Below are 26,909 nucleotides of genomic sequence, written 5' to 3' on the forward strand. Positions count from 1 at the left end.
GATATCAATCATCCTCTTCTTATGCTCGCCACTTGGTCACTTTTTGAACAATGAATAAATTACCTTGTCTAGGCCCTTCTCAAAATCATTTGGGTCATTTAGCACCCCCAAAATCATAACACAACTGAGTAATCAACGATGGAAAGAATAGACTCTTAGACCTCCCGTTACATGCTTCCTCAATCTCACCCACCATATACTGGCCCATATTCATTGTTAAGTCATCCGTAATAGCAACAATCATCAATGCTTTATTAGGTGTCACCTCAAACTCATGTCTATTATGGCACCAATAATGGACATCCAAGTCTTAACTTCAACTAAGAATTTAGAAGACTCAACCTTTTTGTGCAATCTTTCCTAATTCGGGGTTACCCTATCATGAAGCTTTTCCACCAACCACTGGCTTCCTCTCTCCATTGCCCTGGCTTTGTATACCTAATTGTGAGCACTAGGAAGGCCAAAGTGTGCATGTAAAAATTTGGCCTACTATTTTGAGCATTTTTATTTAGTTTGGTGATTTCAGATCTTGAGTAGGTGCATATGAGGTATTATGACTTGCGTGTATGGTCATTTTTGGATTTCGAGCGGCTCAGGATTGATTTGGAAGAATGATTCTCAATTTGGAAACTTTAAGTTGGAAGAATTGACCAAGTTTGATTTTTGTGAATTTGACCTCGGAGCAGAGATTTTATGGTTCCGTTAGATCCGGATGGTGATATAGGACTTGGGTCTATGCCCAGATTTGCATTGGAATGTTTCTAGAAGGTTTTGGCTCTAATTGGCAAAGTTTGGCAATTTGAATGTTTGGAAAGTTCATAGGTTTTGCCTAGAGTTGAATTTGATGTTATCAGGTTTGGATTGTTGTTCTGGGAGTTTGAATAGGTTCGTTATGTCATTTGGAAGTTATGTGCAAAATTTGAGGTGATTCCGAATTGTTTAGACATGTTCATCGTAAGTTTGGAAATTTGGAAGTTAGAAATAGTTTATTAAGCTTGAATTAAGGTGTGATTCGTGATTTTGATATTATTATGTGTGATTTGAATCTTGGAGTAGGTCCGTGTTATGTTTTGGGATGTTTTGGTATGTTCGGACGGGGTCCAGAGGGGCTCGGTTGTGTTTCGGGGTGGTTTCAAATCATTTTGGATCACTTTGAGTTAGTTGTTGTTCTGGTGTGTTGTTGTTCTTCGCATCGCGATCAATATGTCGCGTTTGTGAATTTTATGGTCATTGTTTATTGTTCATCACGTTCGTGATGAAGAGGTCGCGTTCGTGAAATTTTGTGGTTAGACGGGGTTTTGGCTAATGTGTTCGCGTGGGTTGCACCGCGTTGGCAAAAGACTGGGTAGTGTAGACCTCCATGTTCACAAGGAAGTCTCATTCGCAGTGCTTTGTTGGGGATAGAGACAGTTTTGGCTTCACGATCACGAGGATACAACCACAATCACATAGAATACTACTGGGTAGTGCATATAAGATATTATATTTGAAGGTTTTACTCATTTTATCATATTTTGAGATTGGGAGCACAGATTTGGGCGATCTTTGAGGCGATTTTCTCCACTTGGATTGGGGGTAAGTGTTCTTGAATATGTTTTGATTATTATTCGTGATTGTATCTTTGATTTTGTCATTTGATTGTGAATATAAAAGAGAAATTGGGGGGGGGGGGTTGTCAAAAATCTTTTCTAAAATGAATAATTGAGTTTTGAACATTGATTTAGAGTCGGAATTGGATGAAACTTGTATGGTTGGACTTGTATACGAATGGGTTATTGGAATTTGTGAGTTTCGTGGGGTTTCGATGTGTTGCCAGGGTTGAATTTTTGGTTGAATTTGAGTATTTGATTAAAGATACGACCTTTATTGTTTGGGTTTGATTCCTATGGCATTATTTGGTATTTATGAGTTGCTTTTGGCTAGTTTCGAGCCGTTCAGAGATCGATTCGCACAAGGAGGCATTTTTGGAGTATGGTTTTGGCTTATTTGAGGTTTTTATATCACCAAAATTTGGTTGAGGCACTAATTTCCTGAGTTATTGTGATAGTTACGTTCTATGGATGGCACACATGTGTGGGGTTGAGCCCGTGTGCGTGCACCAGGGTATTATTCATCAGGGGTAGTTTTTAGGCTATGATATGTGTTGAATTGATTGCTAAGCTTCATTCTGTGATGGTTCTTATATTTATACCCCTTGTGTGAGCTATTGAACCATGTTTGAGGTTACATAAAGGTTAATCTCCTGATTGAACCTGATAATTGCTACTTTCGTGATGTAATTGCCTGATTTGAGCTATGATAGCACACTTTGCACATGCATACACTTTAGCATGTCACTTATACCAGTCCGGGAATATGAAATTTGATAATGATTGATCATGTACATGGCATCTTATATATCTGCTTTCTATGTGCTATGGATTGGATTGGTGGCACGTGAACTCGCCGTGCAGATCGTGATTATTAGAACGTGAACACGTTGTGTGGATTGTGATTTTGGAACGTGAACACTCTATGCGGATTATGATTATTGGCACGTGAACACACCGTGCGGTTGATATTTATGGAACATGAACACGCCGTGAGGTTGAGATAGGATAACACGTGAGTTGTCCGTGTGGATCCAAGATATTATTGTTATTGGCACATGAGTTGTCTATGCAGCACGTGAGTTGTCCATGCGATTGATATACTATTGGCACATGAGTTGTTCGTGCAGTTTGTGGATATGGATCCATCCCCCTAGGGTCACTCTCTCATATTTCTCTCTTGATGGCGTAAATGCGGTATGAGGAAAGTTTATCAGTGGTTTAGTTCGGTTATGGTATTTCTGTGGAAAACTGGCCTATGTTTTTTTTGGTTATGGCATTTCTGCTCTACTTGCAATTTCCTTTGATGTATACGTGATTTTACTATATTTCCTATCTACTTTCTAGTTTTGGAGTGTATAATGGTGTTACACATATCTTCTTTATATGCCACCTTACTTGATGATTTAACGACATTGGACACATATCTCTTTATATGCTGGGTTGTTAACTCAAAAAGAGCATGTTATGTTATTCTTAGGCACCGAGGAGTCTTTATTTGTGGTTTATGACTTGATAACATTTTTGTTGTGTACTTGTGAGATATATGAATCGAACAGGTTATTTTGTGAGTATCATTAATAATTCTTGCCATTATTAGCTCACCGAGGTTTGTTATGATACTTGGTGAGTACATGAGGTCGGTTATACTCATACTACACTTCTACACCTTACATGCAGATCTTGGAGTTGATGCTGCTGTGGATGGCGGGAGTTGGCATTGAAGATGTACCTGCTTTCCGGATATAGTTACCCCTTCTCCTTGGTAGTTTTAGTTTCCTATTCCGTTTATGTATATTCCAAACAGATGTCATATTTATTTTTATACCAACTTTATAAATTTAAGTCTTAGGGGCTCATGACTTGTACTACCAATCCTTGGATTATTGTATGGAAATTTTGTTATTTCACTTATTAATTTCTCATTATTTTATTAGAGATATGTTGACTGTTGTTCAGCTTACCTAGCAGGTTGGGTTAGGTGCCATCATGACTAGGTTGATTTTGGGTTGTGATAAGTTTGTATCAGAGTTCTAGGTTCATAGGTTCTACGAGTCATGAGCGAGTGTCTAGTAGAGTCTTGCAGATCGGTATGATGATGTACATACCTATCTTCGAGAGTAAAAACGTTCTAAAAGATAAATTGATGGTTTGAAGGCCGATTTGAGTTTGGAATTGAATGATTTTGGATGGTTGGACTCGTATAGAAATGGGTGTTCAGATATTGTGAGTTTTGTTGGATTGCGAGGTGTGAGCCTGGGGTTGACTTTTTTATTTTAGTTAAAGATTGAATATTTATTATCCGGAATTGTTTATGGCTTTTATTTATGATATGAAGTTATTTTGGCTAGATTCGAGCTATTCGAAGGTGGATTTGCACGGGAAGGGCTTAGTAGTAGATTGATTTAGCTTGTTTGAGGTAAGTATCTTGTGTAACTTTGTGTTGGAGAACCTACCCCTTGGAATTTGGATTGATTGTACTATTTGAATTATGTGGAAGACATGTACACGAGGTGACGAGTGTGTAGGCGGGCTTATATGTGGTATTTGATCAATTTAGACTCTTAGACTCCTTTCATGCATTTAATTGAAGCTGTCATTTCATGTTATATTCTCTATTGTTAGATTTTCTCTTACATGCTTTATTTGAAATTGCCAGTACATGTTCTATCTTTTAATGTCAAGTTTACTCTTATATGCTCTAATTGTAAATTCTAGTTACTTATTGAATTCATGCCCTTAGCCGTTACGTGCCTTAATTGTTAATTGATTCTTTCCAACGATGTCTCTATTTATGAACTGTCATCACTTGCTATTTGAATTTTTGAGCTACCATATTACTATTTTATCCGCTTTGTGACTTTCTTTGTTTAGTTCCTTTATGCATTTAATTTTGTGATACGCCGTAGTTGGTTGTAGCTTGTACATTTGATTCATATTATTTGGGTATCGGGTTGCACACCGCAATGGTATTTATATGAAAGAGACATGGTATGAAGAAATAAGGATGGAATATAATGATATGGTGGGATTGGGTTGCGTGCCGCAACGGGTTTGATATGTTATAATTGTTTTAGACTGCAAAGTTATCCTCGATTGTGATTCTCATTGTACATTCTATGTTGGAACAACTTGCTGGTTGAGTGGTTATTGTTTTTCCTTGAATTATTTCACTTGCAATTTTGTCCTATTTGGGTATTTGTTGTTATTCTTGTCTTGGGATGATTTGAACTTCTTATTGTAATGACACGGCCGGTCATTTTGAGTATTTTAGCCCCGCTCCCCTATTTATTTCCTCCTCTATGTTATAATGTGGTGACGTGACATGCCGGGGGTGTTTGGTTTTTACTTCGGGTGAGTTTCAGAGTGAAATGGGACTTATAGTCCCTAAGTTGGAGCTTTAAGTTGAAAGAGTTGACCGTAGTTTGACTTTTATGTAGACGACTCCGAAATGGAGTTTTGACGGTTCCAATAGCTCAGTATAGTGATTTTGGACTTAGGAGTATGTCCAGATGTTACCTTTATTGAAATCGGGGTCGAATTTTGATTTCGGAAGTTGGAATAGGTCTGTCATGTCATTTATGACTTGTGTGCAAAATTTGAAGTCAATCAGAGGTTTTTTGGTATGAATCGGCATTAGTTTTGGAATTCAGATGTTCAAAATTTCAATAGGCTTGAATTGGGTTGCGACTCATAGAATTGATGTTGTTTGATGTGGTTTTTGGCCTCGAGTAGGTCCGTTATGTGTTTTGGAACTTGTTGGTATATTCGGACGGGGTCTTGTGGGCCCCGAGTGTGATTCGGATTGAATTCGGAGCATGTTTGGACTTGTTTTATTGCTGAAGTGTCGCTAGGACTGGTGCAATCGCACCTGCACCTTTTGGGTTGTAGGTGCAACACTGCAGAAGCGACGCTCGAGCTGGAGAAGCGGATATTGTCTTACCCAGCTGGGACCGCATGTGCGGTCCATATTCTGGAGAAGCGGAAGGGCATCATAGGAGTGGAGTTGAGTGAGCAGGGGAAGGACCGCAGGTAAGGTCGAAACTTCGCAGATGTGGGCTCGTAGAAGCGTTAGCGCAGGTGCGCTTGGGTATCCGCAGATGAGCATACTTAGAACATAAGTCATCGCCACACCTGCGATGGAATTTTCGTAGGTGCATAGCCGCAGGAGCGGCTGTTGGCCCGCAAAAGTTAGATCCCTCGGCAGAAAAGGCCTAATTTCGAAGGTTTGATCTCATTTTCATTTTTGGACCTAGAGATCTTGGTTTGTTGTTATTTTTCATGATATTTTCAAGGTAATAATTGGGGTATGAAATTATAACTCAGTTTTGGCTATATTACACAAATCTATTGTTGTTTTCATCATTTAATTAGTGTTTTGATTTGGAAATTTGGGGAAAGATTTGTGAAACTACTTAGGCTAAATTTTGGAGATTTGAAAGGCGATTTGAGGTCAGATTTGAGTAATTCTTGTATGGTTTGACTCGTTACCGAATGGGTGTTCGGATTTTGTAATTTTGGTCGTGTTTCGAGATATGGGCTCGGGTTGACTTTTTGAGTTGACTTTTTGTTTCTTTGGAAAGATCGTAATTTTATTATTCGAAATAGTTTCCTATAGTCTATATTTATAGTATGAAGTTTATTTAGCTATATTCGAGCCCTTCGGAGTTGGATAATCAAGGGAATGGCTTACTAGTGGATTGAGTTAGCGTGTTTGAGGTAAGTGTCATGCCTAACTTTGTGTGGAGGAATTCTCCCTTATGATTGGTGTTATTTTGTGATAATTGTGATGTGTGAAAGCCGTGTACGCAAGGTGACAAGTGTGTACACGGGCTAAATGTGGAAACTTACTGGTTTTAGCTATGTAGATTCCTTCCATGCCTTAATTGAGTTATCTTAACATGTTATATTCATCATCATTAGTCTATTTTTACATGCTCTACTTGTCTTATCTCTCACTTGTTAACTGCTCTACATGTTTAGTCGAAGTTCTTGTTTCCTTTATTCCATATTCATTATTTATTGTAGAATTCTTTACCTGAAGTTGTTATTCTTGGAATATCTTGTTGTTGAAATTGATAGTGAGTTATAAAGGTCATGATTCACATTTAGGCAAAGTGTTAAGTTGCGAAATACTATTCGTTGAGTTATTCACTTCCAGTTGTTATTGTTGAGACTCTAGTATACATTGTGGTTGATCCATGGGCTATTTATTGTGAAACACCATTATTGTTGATTTCTTTGGCAAGTTGTGATATTGAAAACTTGAGGTGCGATTTGTGATACGTTGTGATATCGATACGCATACGGTGGTATAAGGTTTTGGGATTAAAACGCATGCTGTGAGATAAGGTGGGCTTGAAACGCGTGCTGCTAGTAGAAAGCTTTTGGGCTAAAATGCGGGATGCTATTTTAGAAAAATGATTTTCAAAACTAAATGCAAGGCTCCCGCGGAGATATAAGGAAAGCTTTTGAATTGTTTTTGTGATTTGAGACTATGAGGCGGTACCTCGATAGTGACTCTTGTTGATAGTTCTCCATTACTTCACTTGTCTTTGGTTGTTTCGTTTCCTTGGCATAACATTCCTTGGTTTCTTTCGTGATGCATTATTTGCCTTAGTTCAGAGTAGTTAAATCTTGGATATCTCTTACTTTATTTCATTTCCATTGTTACTATTATTACACTGTTAATTACTCGTTCTGTTTCTTATTTATTCCAGTAGGGCGTTTACCTGACCTATCACTACTCTACCGAGGTTAGGCTTGACACTTACTAGGTATCGTTTTAGTGTACTCATGCTACACTTTTGCACATCTTTTTGTGTAGATCCAGGTACCTCTTACTAGTCTAGGCATTAGCTCAGCTTCAGAGACTTCAAGGTATACTTGCCGGTATCCGCAGGCCTTGGAGTCCCCCTCTACCTAGTCTATATTATTTCCTTATCCCTTTATGACACTAATGTATAGGGGATGTTTGGTACCATCTTATAGAGCTTGTGAATTGTATTCGCTGGGTTTTGGGAAGTTGTATATACTGAGTTGCGGAGTTTCTTTATATTAGTTGTTGAGTTATTGAGACTTTAATCATTGTTTCCATTATTTCTGCATGAATGTAAGCCTTACCTACTTTTATAGAGTAGGTGCCATCACGATATTCTACATAGGAAAATTAGGGTCATGTCTAGTTGGTATCGGATCTCTAGGTTCATAGGTATTATAAGTCACAAACAGGTTTAACAGATTCTTGCGGATCAGTACAGAGACGTCTGTACTTATCCTCGGGAGGCTATGGAACTGTTAGGAAAAGCTTAACTTCTTTGATTCCTTGTGGTGAGAATTTGCTAACTTCAAAACTCTAAATCTATGTCTTTTTATTCTCTCACAGATGGTGAGGACACGCACAATTGGATAGGATGATCAGACACCAGCGCCCCCTGCTAGATCCGCAAGAGTTCGGGGTCGAAGACGGGCACGTAGTGCAGCCAGAATACCTACCAGAGCTATAACAGAGGAGCCACCAGTAGCTTCAGTTAGGGGGCAGGCACCTGAGATGCTTGTTGCTGCCCCTACACTTCAGGAGACCATCGCCTAATTTTTCAGCATGTTTGGCACTCTTGCTCAGGCAGGGTTGATCCCACTTGCTCCTACCACATCTCGAGTCGGGTGAGGAGCACAGACTCCTGCAGCCCATACCCCAGAACAGCGAGTCGAGGTTGATTAGGTCCTAGAGGTCATACTAGTGCAGTCGGTTGTCCTAGTTCAGCCTGAGGTTAGGGCAGCAGCTCAGGCTTGAGAGGTACAAGAAGTACCAGCCTTCTACTTTTAGTTTGGCTTCATAGGACGCACATGGTTTCTTAAGGAGTGCCACCGTATACTCCATACTATGGGTATTGTGGAGTCGAGTGGAGTTTCTTTCACTACGTTCCAGCTTAAGGGAGCGGCTTATGGCGAGCGTATGAGTTGGGTAGCCCGGCCGAGGCCGCTTCACTCACCTTGGCTCAATTCTCAGAGATGTTCGTGAGAGATTTTGTTCCCCAGAGTCTTAGGGATGCATGGCGCGCAGAGTTTGAGCAGCTTTGCCAGGGTACTATGACCATATTGGAGTATGTTGTCCGGTTCAACGAGTTTCCAGACATGCACCTGCATTAGTTTCCACTGTCAGAGAGCGAGTTCATCGATTTATTGAGGGGTTCAACCCCTGGTATTAGATTCAGCATGGATCGAGAGTTGGAGACTAATACCCCATACCAGCAGGTAGTGGAGATCGCTAGGAGTTGGAGAGTATATCGTGTCAGGCGAGAGAGGATAGGGAGGTCAAGAGGCCTCGAGATTCTGCCACATATAATGGTGCTCATTCCTCAGTTGCAGCCCCGTCATGGTAGAGGCTATGTGAGGCATCCTGTTCATTTAGCACTCCCAGCTTCCAATGGTGTTTCGGCCTCTACTAAATCTCAGGTCACCCATTATGCACCGCCACTGTCTAATGGACCTCCTGCACGGGGTGATTTCAATAGTCAGTCTAGCCGACTAGGCCCGAGCTAGTTCTAGCAGCCACGTCCTCTAAGAGCTTGTTTTGAGGGATGCACATCCATAGACCACTCAGGCTCCACATATTCCACAGGGCCCCCAGACTTCTTAGGTCGTGGTTATCGCACAAGTTGCCACTCCACTTGAATAGCCAGCTAGAGGTGGAGGTCGGGCGGGTAGAGGTCGCCCTAAAGGAGGAGGCCAGGCCAGATGTTATGCTCTTCCTACTAGGACGGAAGCGGTTGCATCCGACTCAGTTATCACAGGTATTGTTCTAGGTTGTCAAAGAGATGCATCGATCTTATTTGATCCAGGCTCCACTTATTCCTATGTATCATCTTACTTTGCTCCATATTTGGGTATATGACCTGATTCCTTGAGTTCTCTTGTCTATGTGTCCATGCCAGTGGTAGATTCTATTATTTTTGACTGTGTCTATCGGTCGTGTTTAGTTGTTCTTGGTGGGTTTGAGACCAGAGCTGACTTATTGTTGCTTAGTATGGTAGATTTTGATGTTATTTTGGGCATGGACTGGTTGTCACCCTATCATGCTATTCTTGATTGTCACGCCAAGACGGTGACGTTAGCTATGCCAAGGTTACTGCAGTTGAAGTGAAAGGGTACTTTGGATTATATTCCTAGTAGGTAGTGTCTTTCCTTAAGGCACAACTGATGGTTGGGAAGGGGTGTAAGGTGTATCTAGCCTTTGTGAGGGATGTCAGTGTTGATATACCTACCGTTGAGTCAGTTCCGGCAGTGAGGGATTATCTAGATGTATTTCCGGTGAATTTTTCGGGCATGCCGCCCGATAGGTATATCGATTTTGGTATTGATTTATTGTCGAGCAATCAACCCATTTTTATTCCACCATATTCTATGGCCCTAGGGGAGCTAAAGGAGTTAAAGGAGCAGTTTCAAGAGTTCCTTGATAAGGGTTTCATTCGGCCTAGTGTATCACCTTGGGGTGCTCCAGTCTTGTTTGTAAAGAAGAAGGATGGTTCTATGCACATATGTATTGATTATCGACGGTTGAACAAAGTTACAGTGAAAATTAGGTATCCATAGCTACACATTGATGACCTATTTGATCAGCTATAGGCTGCCAGAGTGTTCCCAAAGATTGATTTGCGGTTAGGCTATCATCAGTTGAAGATTCGGGAGCTAGATATTTCAAAGACTGCATGCAGGACTCGGTATGGTCATTACGAGGTCCTTGTGATATCATTTGGGCTGACCAACACCCCAGCAACATTCATGCACTCGATGAAAGAGTTGTCGTGGGATCAGAGCTCTAGGTATCTAGATACCAATCCTAGCCAAAGCCCCCAAATCCTATTCTAGGTATCGACTATTCAAAAATAATGAATAGTCGATACCAATCCTAGTCAAAGCCCCCAACTCCTATTCTACTTCGCGAACACGACAAACACTGAATTTCTCTAATACCATGTTTGTCACGACCCAGACAAGGGTCGCGACTATTCATATCTTTGAATAGGTGACAACAAGAATAGTTGGTATCGCCTATTCATTACTTTCCACCAGAACAAGTATCGAATAACTCTATATATCCATCGAGGCTTAGTCAGTAGAGATGTTAAATAAGAAGAAAATAACCAAAGCAAGCATGGCGAGTCCCTATTCATTAGCTTCTACTACGGAAAACATCACTTGAAAAGCCAAGAAGACCCTACCGGTGAGTCAGTTACGTTTGCTCTGCTTGGGCCATATGATATGGTGGAATAGAAATGGGCTGAGTGCCCGGTAATAAATCAATACCAAAATCGATATTCCTATCGGGCGGCATGCCCAGAAAATCTGTCAGAAATACATCTGGATAATCCCTCACTACCGGAACTGACTCAACGGTAGGGATATCAACACTGACATCCCTCACAAAGGCTAGATACACCTCACACCCCTTCCCAACCATCTGTTCTGCCTTAATGAAAGACGCCACATACTAGGAACATAATCCAAAGTATCCTTCCACTCCAACTACGGCAACCCTCGCATAGCCAATGTCATCGTCTTGGCGTGACAATCAAGAATAGCATGATAGGGCGACAACCATAATAGTTGATATCGACTATTCATTACTTTCCACCAGCACAAGTATCGAATAACTCTATATATCCACCGAGACTTAGTCAATAGAGAAGTTAAATAAGAAGAAAATAACCAAAGCAAGCATGGTGAGTCCCCATTCATTACCTTCTGCTACAGAATGCATCACTTGAAAAGCCAAGAAGACCAAAATAAGAAACAACAATCCCCATTTCGTAAACTCATATCCAACTCTCATTCTTGTTGTGATACAAAGAGATCTAGGTATCGACTATTTAAAAGTTGTTATGATACCAGGAGATCTATAATTTCAATTGAGAAATTAAAGAGCTTGTGACTTGTATTCAGTCGGTTTTGGGAAGTTGTATATACTGAGTTGCAGAGTTTCTTTATATTTGTTGTTGAGTTATTGAGACTTTAATCATTGTTTTCGTTATTTCTGCATTAATGTTAGGCTTACCTAGTCTTAAAGACTAGGTGCTATCACGATATCCTATGGAGGGAAATTGGGGTCGTGACACTTATGTGAGTCATGCATTCTCCGTAATTTGTTGTGTTGCTCTAAGGTGCCAACCTTTGCCTCTGTATTAGTTGGTGAATTGATTGTTAAGATGAATTTATTTACTTGGACTCATTATCTTATACTCTATTGAGTTGTTGGTAACATAACGAATTTAAATAAAAGAACTATTAACATGCTTACTTTATGTGACTCTTAAGTTAAAATCGCCCTGACGAGGAATCAAGAAGGGAAGTGCTCCTAACAGCCCTACAACCTCTAGAAGATAAGTACAGACGTTTCCGTACAAATCCGAAAGACTCTACTAGACTTGCTCGTGACTCTAGATACCCAAGTGAACCTAGAGCTCTCATACCAAGTTGTCATGACCCAAAAGCCACAATAGGTGGTGATGACGCCCAACGTCGCCGTTAGGCAAGTCAACGATGATTTACCAACTTGATTATCTATTTTATTATTTTTGAAATCATAAGTTTTTTTAAGTAAATAATTCAATGCATTTAAATATCATGAATACATAAAACATTTGTAAGATATAAAGTAAAAGGTGACAATATCGAACCGAACCATAAACATCTACTAGGATATCCCAAAACCCAGCGTCACAAGTGTATGGGCATCTGCTAAAGAGTGTAATAATAATAATACATCTGTTTGGAATATGAAATAGATAGAATAAAGTAAATAAGTAAGATGGAGACTCTGAAGGCTGCGGTACGTAGAGAAGAGAACAACTCACCATAAAGTCTCATCAGTAGCTACGCCTATGCGCCAGGATGACCATTAAATTAACCTGTCAGATCTGCACATTTAGTGCAGAAGTGTAGCATGAGTACGTAAATCATCGCGTACCCAATAAGTATCTAGCCTAACCCCAGAGAAGTAGTGACGAGAGGTCGACATTGACACTTACTAGTGATCCAATAAATAAAATGCAGAAATCATAAAGAGACATGAAATACAACGGGATCAACAGAATAAGGAAAAGTAGATAACGAACAATTATTATCAGTAAAAACAAAATGCCCCAAAGGCCACATGTTATATCCACAAATAGGAACCCTCAATTAGATATCCGTTCTCATGTCATAAAGAATGTATTACGTAACTTCCAAGTTTAATTAAGAGGGTAATCTCGTGGGTATTCAGACTCTTAGCGATTTTATGCACAAATTACGCCAAGGTCATTCGGCCCTATCCATATAGTCGTGTATATACACTGCCGAGGTCGTACAAACCGATTCATGGATGCATCCCATAATATATATATATATATATACATATATAAATATCGCCGAGGCTTGCGGCCCGATCCACAGGAATAGGAAAACTCTTCGGATTCGCGAATTATGTATTTACAACTCCAAGGTAAGCCCAAAAAGGATATAAATTCTAATTAATGATTAATAGCCCGCCAAATCTCTAGATAATGAGCTCATTTTAATATAATCTTTAGCCATTTTCTTACTTATTAATTCAAACAATTTAAACTACCAAATTGGGTTCAAATAGTGCAAGTAATAGCATAATAAAGGCCTACGTTTACCTAGACATAACATGAATCTAGCATAATAAAAGACTACTTACGGAGTCTCGTCACCTCGTACGTACGTAGCCCTTACAATAAGTAGCACATATCAAATACATCACCTAGGTGGTAGTTTCCCCCTCCCAGAGTTAGACATGAGACTTACATCGCTCCAAAGTTCCATAACCGGCTCCAGTGCCTCTCTAACTCCTCCACCAATGCCAAACGATTTGAAACTAGCCAAACAACGTGCAAACCAATCAAAATATCCAAACACTCTTAATTAATTAATTTATACCAATTCTCAACTCCGCTCGAAATGTTAAAAAAGTCAACCCTCGGGCCCACGTGCCCGGATTCCAAAAATGTTTCAAAGATAAACGTTACTCATCACATCACGAACTCAAATATATAATTTATTCACAATTCCATATTTAATTTTATGGTAAAAATCCAAAAATACTAAATTCTAGGTTTTCTCTTAAAATTCCACAATTTCCACAAATTCCTTGTTTAAAACCATATATAACTCATGTACTTAGCTCAAAATGTATAGAAGCTCCTTACCTCAAGGTAGATGATGAAGTTGGCTCCTCCAAATCGCCCAAGTAAGAGAGGAATGAGTGAAATGAGCAAAAATCCCGATTAGGCAACATATATTCTTCCCAGGCGTCTTCACACCAGCGGGCACCCTAGCTGTACCTGCGACTCCGCTTCTGCGGAAAAATGTCCGCCCCTGTGGAAGTCACTTAGGCCCCCGACCAGCCACACGTGCGGCCCAAAGCACGCACTTGCGAGGTCGGTTTTACGACCCTTCCCTCGCTTTTGCGCTCCCGCGCCTGCATGATCCCATCCGCTTCTGCGAAGCCAGCCACACCTTCTCAACTCCGCATCTGCGGAGCCTCATCGCATTTGCGAGCTCGATGATGCTGAAATCCTCCTCTTACCTGTGACCACTACCTATGCCACCCAGAACTGCTTCTGAGACTGCTTGCCCGCTTCTGCATTCTCGCACCTGCGGCCAAAAACCTCGCAGGTGCGATCACACCAGAAGCCATAAGCTTCAGCAATTCTTTAACTCCAAAACTCGACCCGATTCCAATCCGATTCGCACCCGAGGCCGTTGGGACCCCATCCAACCATACCAGCGCATCCTAAAACATGATACGAAATTAGTCGAACCCTCAAATAACGTAAAACAATATCAAAATTATGAATCGATGATCGAAACCTTTCTTTAAACTTTCAAACTTTGACGAACGCGTTCGATTCATACTTAAACATTCCGGAATGATGCCAATTTTTATGCACAAGTCACAAATCACGATACGAACCTATTCCAAGGCTCGGAACCCCAAACGGACATCAATAACACCAAAGTCCACTTCAAATCAAACTGAGGAAATTCTAAAACCTTCAAAATATTAACTTTCTACAATAAGCGCCGAAATGCTCCCGGGCCACCCGATACTCAACCCAAACACACGCCCAAGTACGAAATAATCATACGAACCTATTGGAACCTTCAAATCCCAATTCTGAGGTTGTTTACTCAAAAGTCAAACCTTGATCAACTCTTCCAACTTAAAGCTTCCGAATTGAGAATTTTCCTTTCTAAACAACTCCGAACTTCCCAAAATTGAATTCTGACAACACGTACAAGTCATAATACATGAAGTGAATCTACTCACAGCTCCAAACGGCCGAAGGATGCACTATAGCTCAAAACGACCGGTTGGGTTATTACATTCTCCCCCACTTAAATGTATGCTCATCCATAAACTTGCCAAGAACTGTTCCGAAGTTTCTCAAAATCGTTATTTAATACCTTGTGCATCTATCTGTGCCACCACAATCCACACGAGCACACTAGCTCGAGCCAGACTAAAGATCTTTCCTTTATCTTTGCCAACAACCCTTAGAACCAGGTTCCAACATCCGGAAGTCTCCACAAGACCCGATTTTACATACGAACACTACATCATTCAGCATACACTGTACCAAAACATGATCATGCTCCTACTTAAAATCACACCATGCACCACATTTACGGTACCACTACGACTCCTCGATGCCCAATTGACAACGGGTGCCCAACATCGTAAAAGAATGAATAGGAAGGAAATAAAGACATAAGCTTCATTAGAATCAAATCGCCCGACGAGTAATCAAGAAGGGAAGTGCTCCTAACAACCTTGCAGCCTCTCGAAGATAAGTACAGACGTCTCCGTACCAATCCGCAAGGCTCTACTAGACTTGCTCATGACTCGTGATACCCGAGTGAACCTAGAGCTATGATACTAAGTTGGCACGACCCAAAACCCATAATAGGTCGTGATGGCACCCAACGTCACCGTTAGGCAAGCCAATGGTGATTTGCCGACTTGATTATCCATTTTATTATTTTTGAAATCATAAGTTTTTATTAAGTAAAGAATTCAATGCATTTAAAGATCATGAATACATAAAACATTAGTAAGATATAATGTAAAAGGTGACAATATCGAATCGAACCTTAAACATCCACTAGGATATCTCAAAACCCTGCGTCACAAGTGTATGAGCACCTGCTAAAGAGTGCAATAATAATAATAATACATTTGTTTGGAATATGAAATAGACAGAATAAGGTAAATAAGTAAGATGGAGACTTTGAGGGCTGCGGTGCATAGTATAGAGAACAACTCACCATAAAGTCTCCTCAGTAGTTATGCCTACGCGCCAAGATGACCATCGAATGAATCTATCAGATCCTACACATTTAGTGTAGAAGTGTAGCATGAGTACGTAAATCAACGCGTACCCAGTAAGTATCTAGCCTAACCACGAAAAAGTAGTGACGAAGTGTCGACATCGAAACTTACAACATGATTAATAGAATAAGGAATAGTAGATAACGAAATCCCTTAACAACTTGCTCATGATTCGTGATACCCAAGTGAACTTAGAGCTCTGATACCAAGCTGTCATGACCCAAAACCCATAATAGGTCGTGATGGCACCCAACGTCACCGTTAGGCAAGCCAACGGTGATTTACCAAATTGATTATCCATTTTATTATTTTTGAAATCATAAGTTTTTATTAAGTAAAGAATTCAATGCATTTAAAGATCATGAATACATAAAACATTAGTAAGATATAATGTAAAAGGTGATAATATCGAATCGAACCATAAAAATCCACTAGGATATCCCAAAACCCTGCGTCACAAGTGCATGACTATCTGCTAAAGAGTGCAATAATAATAATACATCTATTTGGAATATGAAATAGACAGAATAAAGTAAATAAGTAAGATGGAGACTTTGAGGGCTGCAGTGCGTAGCATAGAGAACAACTCACCATAAAGTCTCCTCAGTAGATGCGCCTACGCGCCAAGATGACCATCGAATGAACCTATCAGATCCTGCACATTTAGTGTAGAAGTATAGCATGAGTACGTAAATCAACACATACCTAGTAAGTATCTAGCCTAACCCCGGAGAAGTAGTGACGAGGTGTCGACATCGACACTTACAACATGATCAATAGAATAAGGAATAGTAGATAACGAAATCCCTTAAAAATTATTATCAGTAAAACAAAATGCCCTCAAATGCCTCATGCTATATCCACAAATATGAACCCTCAATTAGATATCCGATCGCATATCATAAAGAAAGTATTACGTAATTTCCAAGTATAATTAAGAGGGTAATCTCGTGGGTATTCGACTCTTAGCGATTTTACGCACGAATTACACTGAGGTCGTTTGGCCTGATCTATATAGTCGTGTATATACACTACTGAGGTCGTACGACCCGATCCATAGATGTATCCCATAATATATATATAAATATCGCTGAGGCTTTTGACCTGATCCACAGGAAAAGGGAAATTCTTCGGATTCGCGAATTATGTATTTACAACTTCAAGGTAAACCCAAAAAGGATATAAATTCTCATCAATGATTAATAGTCTGCCAAATCTCTATATAATGGAGCTCGTTTTAACATAATCTTTAGCCATTTTCTTACTTATTAATTCAAATAATTTAAACTACCAAATTGGGTTCAAATAGTGCAAGTAATAGCATAATAAAGGCCTACGTTTACCCGGACATAACATGAATCTAGCATAATAAAGGCCTACGTACGGCCTATCGTCACCTCATATATATGTAGCCCCTACAACAAGTAGCACATATCAAATACATCACCTAGGGGTAGTTTCCCCCTCAGAGGGTTAGACAGGAGACTTACCTCGCTTCGAAGTTCCATAACCGGCTCCAACACCTCTCTAACTCCTCCACCAATTCCAAATGATTTGAAACTAGTTAAACAGCATGCAAACCAATCAAAATATACCAAAAACATCTTAATTAATCATTTTATAATAATTCCCAACTCCGCTTGAAAAGTCAACTCTCAGGCCCACGTGCCTGGATTTCAAACATTTTTCGAAGATAAACGTTACCCATAACATCACAAACTCAAATATATAATTTATTCTAAATTCCATATCCAATTTCGTGGTTAAAATTAAAAAATTCTAGGTTTTCTCTTAAAATCTCACAATTTCCACAAATTCCATGTTTAAATCCAATTATAACTCATGTACTTAGTTCATAATGTGTAGAAGTTCCTTACCTCAAGGTAGATGATGAAGTTGGCTCCTCCAAATCGCCCCAAAAATTTCCCAAGCAAGAGAGGAATGAGTGAAATGAGCAAATATTCTGATTAGGTAACATATATTCTGCCTAGGCATCTTCGCACTTGTGGGCACCCCTGCCGCACCTGCAGCTACGCTTCTGCGGAAAAATGTCTGCTCCTGCAGTTGGAATATAGATATGGCTTGATACAGCTTGTTCAGGCTTATACAGTGTATAGATGCGAGAATCGGGTCTTATAATATATTTCGAATGTTGGAGATTGGGTTCCAAGGTTTATGGACTAAGGTTGAAAAATGAATCTTTAGTTGGGTGGTGTTGACAGGCTTATGTTGATTGAGGTGACATGGGATCACCCATGGGTAAGTGTAAGGTTAGTTTATATGGAGTTTTGATGTCTTTGGAACGACTCTCGGCACGTTCGAGGACAAACATATGTTTAAGTAGGGGAGGATGTAACGACCCTATCGGTCATTTTGAGCATTTGCACTCCATTTAGTGGTTTGAGGTCTTGAGTAGCTTCATATGAGGTATTATGACTTTCAAGAGAAGAGTGGTGAACCCATGACGCAGAATCAGATAAGCAATCACAACCTACCTGCTGGAAGTAATGAACGAAGGATGATCAGGAGGCAATTCAGGTTGAAAATGTGAAGGATCAAAATAACCCCTACAACTATGATCTCGGTAATTTGGTACGGTCCTTCCCAGTTTGGTCCTAATTTACCTTTGTTCGGGTTTTGGGTGCTCAGTGTAACTTTTCTTAGCACCAAGTACCTTGTATTGAAGTGTCGAAGGTTGGCCCTTCGACTGTAATATCTTTCGATCCTCTGTTTTAAGATAGCTAGCCGGAGAGGGGCGGCTTCGCCCATTAATCTAATAGCTCTAGGCCCGTACTCATAGCCTTATCGTTCGATTCCTTTGTTGCATATCGGAATATGATGCTTGGTTCTCCGACCTCGACTGGTATTAAAGCTTCGGTGCCATAAACCAAAGAAAACAGGGTGGATCTGGTATTAGACTTCGAGGTTGTACGGTACGCCCATAGGACCCGAGGTAGCATTTTCTTTCATTTTCCTTTGGTGTCGATCAATCTCTTTCTTAGGTTTTGGATTATGGTTTTATTGGTGGATTCTGCTAGTCCTTTTCCACTAGGGTGGTAAGGAGTGGATAAGATCATTTTGATCTGATGGTCTTCGAGAAACTTGCTTACTTTGCTGCCAATAAACCGTTTCCCGTTATCACACACAATCTCAGCCGGTATTCCGAATCGACATATGATGTGGTCCCGAATAAAATCAATGACTTCTTTTTCTCTGACCTTTCATATGCTTGTGCTTCCACCCATTTAGAAAAATAGTCAGTCATAAATAAAATACATTTAGCCTTACCAGGTGCCCATGGAAGGGGGCCAACGATGTCCATCCCCCATTTCATGAACGGCCAGGGTGACAAGACCAAATGTAGCGGCTCTCCTGCTCGATGAATCATCGGAGCATGCCTTTGGCATCCATCGCATTTTCAAACGAATGCCTTTGCGTCTTTTTCTATGTCGATCCAGTAGTAATCGGCTCTGATTATTTTTTGAACTAGTGATTCGACGCCCGAATGATTTACACAGTACTTTCGTGGACTTACCTCAAAACATATTTGGTATCCCCCGGTCCCAAACATATAGCGATCGGGCCATCGAACATTGTTATGACTAAGGTTCCATCCTCGGACAAACTAAACCGGGTTGCCTTCATACGTAGGGCCCTCGATTCTTTTGGGTCCGAGGGAAGTTTTCTTGTCCTGAGATATTCCACGTACTTATTCCTCCAGTCCCAAGTAAATCTCGTTGAGTTGATCTCGGCATGACCTTTTCCATCACCGATCTCATAAGCTGTACAATTTCTCCCGAGCGACGATCCTATGTTAGCGAGGGCATCAGCTTCGCTGTTTTGATCCTGAGGTGCATGTTGCAAAGTCCATTCTTTGAATCGATATAATGTCACATGTAACTTGTCCAAGTATCTCTGCATTCGTTCTTCCCTGACCTAGAATGTCCCATTAACTTGGTTTACCACAAGGAGTGAGTCGCACTTGGCTTCGATCACCTCTGCCCCCAAGCCTCATATTTGGCCTCGTTGTTAGTCAATTTCACAATCTTAATAGATTGTCTAATTATTTTACATGTTGGTGGCTTTAGTACGATGCCAAGTCCGGACCCTTCTACGTTTGAGGCGCCATCCGTAAAGAGGGTCAAGATTCTCGAGGAAGTCTTCGAGTTAATCAGTAACTCTCTTTCGACCTCGGGTAGTAAGGTCGGCGTAAAGTCGGCCACGAAGTCTACCAAAATTTGGGACTTAATGGTGATCCGGGGTCGGTACTCAATATCGTAACCACTTACTTCCACGACCCATTTGGCCAATCGGCCCGAGCGTTCGGGCTTATGCATAACGTTCCTTAACGGGTAAATTGTTACGACGCATATGGGGTGACATTGGAACTATGGTTATAGTTTCCTGGAGGCGCTTAGCAAGGCGAGCGCCAGTTTTTCTAGGTGAGGATATCTAGTTTTGGCCTCAACTAAGGTCCTACTAACATAATAAATCATAAATTGCGTACCTCGTTCTTCCCGAACTAGGACTCCACTTACCGCTATCTTCGAGACCGCTAAGTACAAGTACAGTTGTTCGTCAGTCTTTGGTGTGTAAAGCAGCGGCAGACTCGATAAGTACTTCTTTAGTTCGTCCAAAGCTCGTTGGAGGCCTCTTTCTGTATCCTTTTCCACGAACATAGCCAGTTCGTTCACAAATACAGTGGTTAAAATCTCATCTGCACTCATTGGATACTCATTCTCTTCAAATTGTTGTTGAACCATAATTTCTTGGAGCTGACCCTACAATTATGGATAACAGTTTATACTATAAAATAGGAAGAACATTACAAAAAATAAAATACTGATGTCAGAAAATTACATGAATTTGTTGTGACTTTGGATCCGACCACACCAATTCTCCTTGGTCATTTTTACGAGTGTTTTGGAGTTCCCAAACTCGATCGGGTGCTGCATTTGTTCTATTATCAGGATTTCTCTACGATTTATAACAACAAATGAAAATGGTTTATATTTATAACCTCATAATAACATCAATGAATTAGAAATAATTATATAGTGGTAGGGGTAAATGCATTTGTACCGTCGATTCCTCTACTTCAGCAAATGACTTTGAGCCACATGAGTGCTTAGTTATTTGTTTTCCCCTGTTTAGTTTGTTCCTCTCACTCACAGCCTGCAATTAAATAAATTCATTAAGAGCCAACATTTAAATTATAATTTACTATGCATTTTTATTATCAAGTTACCTTGAATGCTGGACTTCCAAAATGTTCTACCAGAAACACCCAATCTTCAGGTGTAATATCATCTGGCCTATAAGACAATCTCTCTTCATCAATATCATAGAGGGAGTAGTCAGCATGCAGTCGAGTCTTCCATGCTCTAAAAAGCCTTTGCATAGTGTCGATCAAAAGAGCTTGCAACACATGTTGTCGCATACCACTAGCTTCAAATTTATCCTAAGATAAATATGTAAAGCTATTGAAAGTAAATATAACGTGTGAGACAAAAGTCGATTTGACATTGAAAGTAAATTGTTACCTTAACCTTCAACCACATTGCTTCTCCATGTTTTGCAATTATTGCCTGCCAATTACCATCTCTAAAAGAGATAGTGCTTCGCATAATCAAGCCACAATAGTTAACAATATCCCTAGACCCAGGACCCACGGCTCTCATAATGTCATCTGGAATGACAATAGGAATTTTACTTCCGTGCTTCGTTTTCATGTCCACTTGTAACGATTTATATTTCCCTCTGCCTTTCTTAGATTTGTTGCACGAAGTTGTGACGCAAAAAATCCACATAAACCGTTGTTAATTCACTATTATCATTGTTATTTTGCTTTATAGAATCACTTTAAGCATTTTAAAAAAGCATATGGCAAGATATTTAAAAAAAGCATATGGTAAAAAAAGCATATGGTAATTCACTAGTTTCAGGAAGTTTTGCTCAATAAATGTGGATGAATATTCAAAGGCTAGTTTCCAGGAAGCCAAATAGTTACCAACATGTTGAGAGGTAATAGCCAACATGTATTATTTTCACAAATCTTCATATTGCTCCCTGAAATACCAACTGAAATCATAATTCGATTTCAATAGAGAACTAACCTGGGCCACTATTTTCAATATCCGGTGTTGGATGTGCACTTTCAACAAAAATCTGATTTGAGTGTGACTCAATCCGAAGTCCATGACGAGAGTTACTTGATCCAGATTCTATTGAAGCTTGTGTTTGTGACTGAAATGCTTGTGGCGGTGACTGTCGTTGAGATACTTGTGGCAATATTTGTCTCTGAGATACTTGTGGCTGCGTTTCTGTCCGAAATCCTCCAATGTTGCCACGTCCACGGCCCTTTCCATCCCTTCCACTTCTACCTCGTCCAATTCCTGTCATTTAATTTCCTGCAGTATCATATAAGAAGTATGAATAAAGATTCATATTTTAGCATAACCTATGCATAGTCCAGGAACTATAGAGAAATTTTAGATTGAATAAAAATATATTGAGAAAAAGAAGCCAAATATCGGATCTGCATAGGAAAATAAGCAAGATATATTAATCAGAACAGAAAAGAATAATAGAATTATTCTCTTATAAAGAGAATCAAAACCAGCAAGATATAACAATCCAAATAGAAAAGAATAATAGAATTATTCTCTTCCAAATAAGAACCACTGTTTATCTAAGTCCCACAAAAAAGAGCAGCCAAAAGTTATATAAGAAAACTCCACAACAAGACATAAGAAATCTATTTTTTGGTCACTCCACATCATTGTCCTCTATGTCAATGTCATCTTCTTCCCTTTCCTCACCCTCTGACATATTTATATCATTGTCATTAATAAAATCATCTTCCGCATTATGCACACTCTTCTGAGCTTGTTCAGTTGCATAATTATGAGTAATGCTTTGTGGATCAACATCACCCCTATGTAAAGATACCACAATATCATTTTCTTGATCATCGGTACGCAACATATTAAATTCAACTTCATCTTGTTGATAAGCTTCTTCATTCATTAATGCTTCATCATCAATCTCTATACCACTATCATCCTTTTCAGGCATATTAAAAAGGTCGCGAGTACGACTATATCCCACAATTCTTTCAACTTTTCAATCATTGTTTGTAAGTATACATCTATATCATTGCCTGGACACTTAGGGCCAGGAATAAGTAGTGTCATCATGAAATATGAAGTCTTCATGCAATCCTATGGCGGCAAATTATACGGAACGAGTACGACTGGCCATATACTATGATTGGTACTCATGTTCCCATAAGGTTGGAACCCATCACTTGCTAAACCTAGTCGAACATTTCTTAGTTCTGCTGAAAAAGTGGGATGTCGATCGTCAAAGGGTTTCCAGGCCATGGAGTCCGACGGATGTCTCAAGACACCGTCATCAATACCTTCCTCGTTGTGCCATCTCATCTTTTTTGATGTCTCTCTTGCCATGTACAATCTCTGTAGTCTTGGTTTGATTGAAAAATGCCGCAAGGCTTTATGAGCTACTTTCTTACCTCCATTTTCTTTTGACTTCCATCTTGGCTAACTACACTTAGGACATGATTCGGTATTGGCATACTCGCGCCAATATAAGATACAATCGTTCTCACATGCATCAATTTTGTTATACCCCAAGCCTAAGTCTCGAAGCACTTTCTTCGCTTCATAGAATGAATTTGGTAACAATGATCCCTCTGGAATAACTTCTTTAAATAAGCTCAACAATGCATCTACAGATTTATTGCTCCAATGATTAAGAAATTTCAAGTGAAGTAGTCTAACTATAACAGACAACTTCGACACTTTCTTACATCCAAGATAAATCTCCGTTTCGGCATCTTCCAATAACTTATAGAATTTTTTTGCATGCACATTTGGCTCTTCATTGTCCCTTGGATGACTATTCATATCCTCCATGTTCGTATACTCAAAACCGTCTTTGTTTGCAACATTAGAATTTTCAACTCTTATTAACACTTCTCCATGCAAGTCCCACACTTTGTAACTCTCCCAAAAGCCCTTACCCAACAAGTCTCTTCTTACTTGGATTCTTGCCTTGAATACCGTATTTCTACATCCTTTACAAAGACAACGAATCACGGTACTCACATTTGGTTGACTGTATGCCCAATCAAGAAAGTTGTCTATCCCTTCAATGTACCTGATGTCACATCTATCCTTAATATTTAACCAACTTTTATCCATCTTTATTTTCTACAATAAAAAATCCAACCAATTAATAAGTAAAAAGTGTAATATGATCAATAATCAGAACAAACAAAGTTATATAGGCTTGTGTTTAACTATGCAATTCTGGCCGTGTACAAATACTAGCAAAAATACTTCTAGTAAAAAAGAATTCAAGTTCACATATATGACTATACAAAGACTCTCAACCCACATCTCATATAAGGAATAATAACTGCTACTATTAATTAGGTAGTTGCTTTACAAAATAAAATAATTTCAGTTGTTACATACAAAAAAAAAAAACAATAGACACTACCTATTAAAAGGTTTAGACAGAAATTTAATTACACAAAACTACTTTTATTAGCTTAATTTTAACTTATTAATAATATTTAAAATTCAATGATAAAAAACAAATCTAGACACCCCAGCAGTAGCAAGAACAGAGAAACCAAATAAAGAAAAAAGAAAAATAAGGTGAACATAGAAGTGAGAGAATCAATAGAAGCTTTTGCTTCATAGCTTCAGCCGTAGAAGCTTTTGCCACCGGCAAAGTCGAAACATTCATCTTTGAACACAACCAAACTCGCTAATAAATTCAGACTCAAATACCCAAGATTAACCATTCATATATATAGAGATGGATCAAAAAATAAATAGAGAAAAAAAAATTCAATAAACCCACAAAACATCACAAAATTTTAGGAAATAGAAAGAGAAACTAACCCAATTTGGTGTGCAAGTAGAATTAGAAACAGGCCTAGGACTATATATTTTATGTGGCGGCTTTGCGGAATCTCCTCCAAATCCCTTAATTCGGTGGTAACAAATTTAGTCGCCACTGAATAGCGCCATTGAAAACCTCATTTCTTGTAGTGTAACTAGCATCACATTCTTCCTAATTCCAATCTCCATATTTACTACTTTAGATCAGATATAGGAGCGGTCTTCCTCAAGAAGTTTTTTCTGACTATTATCTAGTTTGTTGCTAGTTATTAAACGAATAGCAAAAATTATAAAGTTATTAAACGGAAAGCAAAAATTTCATAAAAACTTACAAGTTTTTAGCAGTTGTAACCCTAAACAAACGAACTTCCCAATTGAAACTGATGTCCACCAAACCCAAATAAAGAGGGTTTTGACTTTTGAGAATAGCAATTAGAAGAAATTAAGCATCTCCATCAGCAATTATCACAAAATCTACCCTAATATTCTTAACTAGATGATTAGAGCCCGTTTTAGGGACTAATCTGCTTAACTAGATGATTAGAGCCTGTTTTAGGGAAGAAGAAGTACGGGAGTTTTCAATGTAATTTGGATAAAACTTAACTTAGTGGGATATTTTTGGGCATTATTATTTTTTGAGGGGAGAAAAGATTTAGGGGAAAAGTTTTGGCGGGAATATTTAGAGAAATATTAGAGCACGCTTTTATGGGGTAGCTTATACAAAGTTAAATTACCACGCCCAGTAAGCATCGTATTACATTTGAGTAAGTGTAGCCAATTATTTTGTTATTTCAGAACACTTGTAAAGTGTAGTGTTTACTCTTAAAAGGCACGCTTCATAAGCGTTGCCTAAAATCCGTATCCAAAAGTGCTTGACAAAGGCCACCCCTTATGAAGCGTCCCACAAATACTTTTGGCAACACTTTTCAAGTGTTGTCTAAAAAAGTGTGGCCTTAGATTAAATTTGTTGTACTGGGAATTAGGGAAATGAGGGATCGGGGTTGGGACATGAGGAGTGTTGTATGTGTGTGTGCAAAGTGAGGTGAGAAACGCAAGGGCGTGGGGATTTGGGATTGTTTATCTTTATTAAATCATATTTTTACGTTAGCTTCATTTAGTTTACTTTTTTTTTTGTCTTTTATTTTAAAAGATAAATTAAATTATAAAGATAAGAAGATTAACCAACATTTCTTACAATATAGGAAAATTAAATACTTACATGTACTAAATGATACTAAGAAAGATTCCATAACTAGCTTATTAAAATTCTAATTAAAAGAAACTACATATTTTTTTTGTAAATTTTCTTTTCTCCATACAATTAGAAATAAAATTTGTACTATAAGTATATGAACATTTTAATTTAATTTAATTAATTTGTTTTTTAAAAACAAACCTATTAAGAGTAAGATAAAAGTTTAAAATATTAAGATTAGACCTAAAAGAAATATTTACACTAAAATAGTATAGAATTTGGGTGTGGTTAAAAATTAGTTGTTCACAGCATGCCCCTCTTTGCTTGGAAACATGAAGAGTTTTCAGGCAAAGAAAATGAACAAGGTGACTGATTTTTGACCTCACTATTATTTAAAAAGGAAAAGAAGATAAAAGAAAAAAATGTGATCGAGCCTTGATTTTAGGAAGTCTACATATCCCGGGTTATAAGGGAATCAGGTCACGTGTAGTTCAAGTGAAAAATGACTGATAGAATATGCTTAGATGGAGAGCCGAGCGAAGTTCCGTCGAGGTTCCGATCCGCGGTTCTTACTATTACATCAAAATGAAAAGAAAATTACATTCTCTTGAAATCTCAGAGTTATAAAATTCCTATCTTAATGCCATCTGGAGTCTTGTCTTGATTCTTGACTTGCTTCCCCCATTGACGTTAGATTGAAACTTGATGCTCTCGATGTAACAGACTATAAAATATTCTCACAAGCTTTTTTCTTGATCAGATAATGAGAAGGTGGATTCTTGAGACCCTATGTC

General features: G+C 39.0%; 1 protein-coding gene across 8 annotated transcripts in view; it reads right to left on the bottom strand.

The window, feature by feature from the left end:
• Nucleotides 1-25,480, bottom strand: part of LOC104098487 (uncharacterized) — a 33,541-nt gene extending 8,061 nt beyond the window's left edge. For 3 of the 8 annotated variants that reach the window (XM_070185567.1, XM_070185566.1, XM_070185565.1), the window contains exons 1-13: nucleotides 24,921-25,097; nucleotides 22,101-22,394; nucleotides 21,528-21,752; nucleotides 21,233-21,445; nucleotides 21,067-21,159; nucleotides 20,845-20,961; nucleotides 20,523-20,765; nucleotides 17,862-18,042; nucleotides 17,475-17,544; nucleotides 16,576-16,639; nucleotides 15,921-15,984; nucleotides 15,746-15,801; nucleotides 12,443-12,505 (exon numbers count right to left, since the gene is read on the bottom strand). In XM_070185567.1, the coding sequence (XP_070041668.1) occupies nucleotides 17,863-18,042; nucleotides 20,523-20,765; nucleotides 20,845-20,961; nucleotides 21,067-21,159; nucleotides 21,233-21,445; nucleotides 21,528-21,752; nucleotides 22,101-22,184 (1,155 nt within the window). In that variant the 5' untranslated portion in view covers nucleotides 22,185-22,394; nucleotides 24,921-25,097 and the 3' untranslated portion in view covers nucleotides 12,443-12,505; nucleotides 15,746-15,801; nucleotides 15,921-15,984; ... (1 more) ...; nucleotides 17,475-17,544; nucleotide 17,862. Of the gene's footprint in view, nucleotides 1-12,259; nucleotides 12,506-15,745; nucleotides 15,802-15,920; nucleotides 15,985-16,575; nucleotides 16,640-17,474; nucleotides 17,545-17,861; nucleotides 18,043-20,491; nucleotides 20,766-20,844; nucleotides 20,962-21,066; nucleotides 21,160-21,232; nucleotides 21,446-21,527; nucleotides 21,753-22,100; nucleotides 22,395-24,920; nucleotides 25,098-25,252 lie in introns of those variants that run through there. The other 5 variants (XM_070185568.1, XM_070185569.1, XM_070185564.1 and 2 more) reach the window with 5 other exon arrangements.
• Nucleotides 25,481-26,909: the final 1,429 nt, after the last annotated feature.

The sequence above is a fragment of the Nicotiana tomentosiformis genome, chromosome 9, assembly GCF_000390325.3.
Source record: "Nicotiana tomentosiformis chromosome 9, ASM39032v3, whole genome shotgun sequence".
Taxonomy (NCBI): domain Eukaryota; kingdom Viridiplantae; phylum Streptophyta; class Magnoliopsida; order Solanales; family Solanaceae; genus Nicotiana; species Nicotiana tomentosiformis.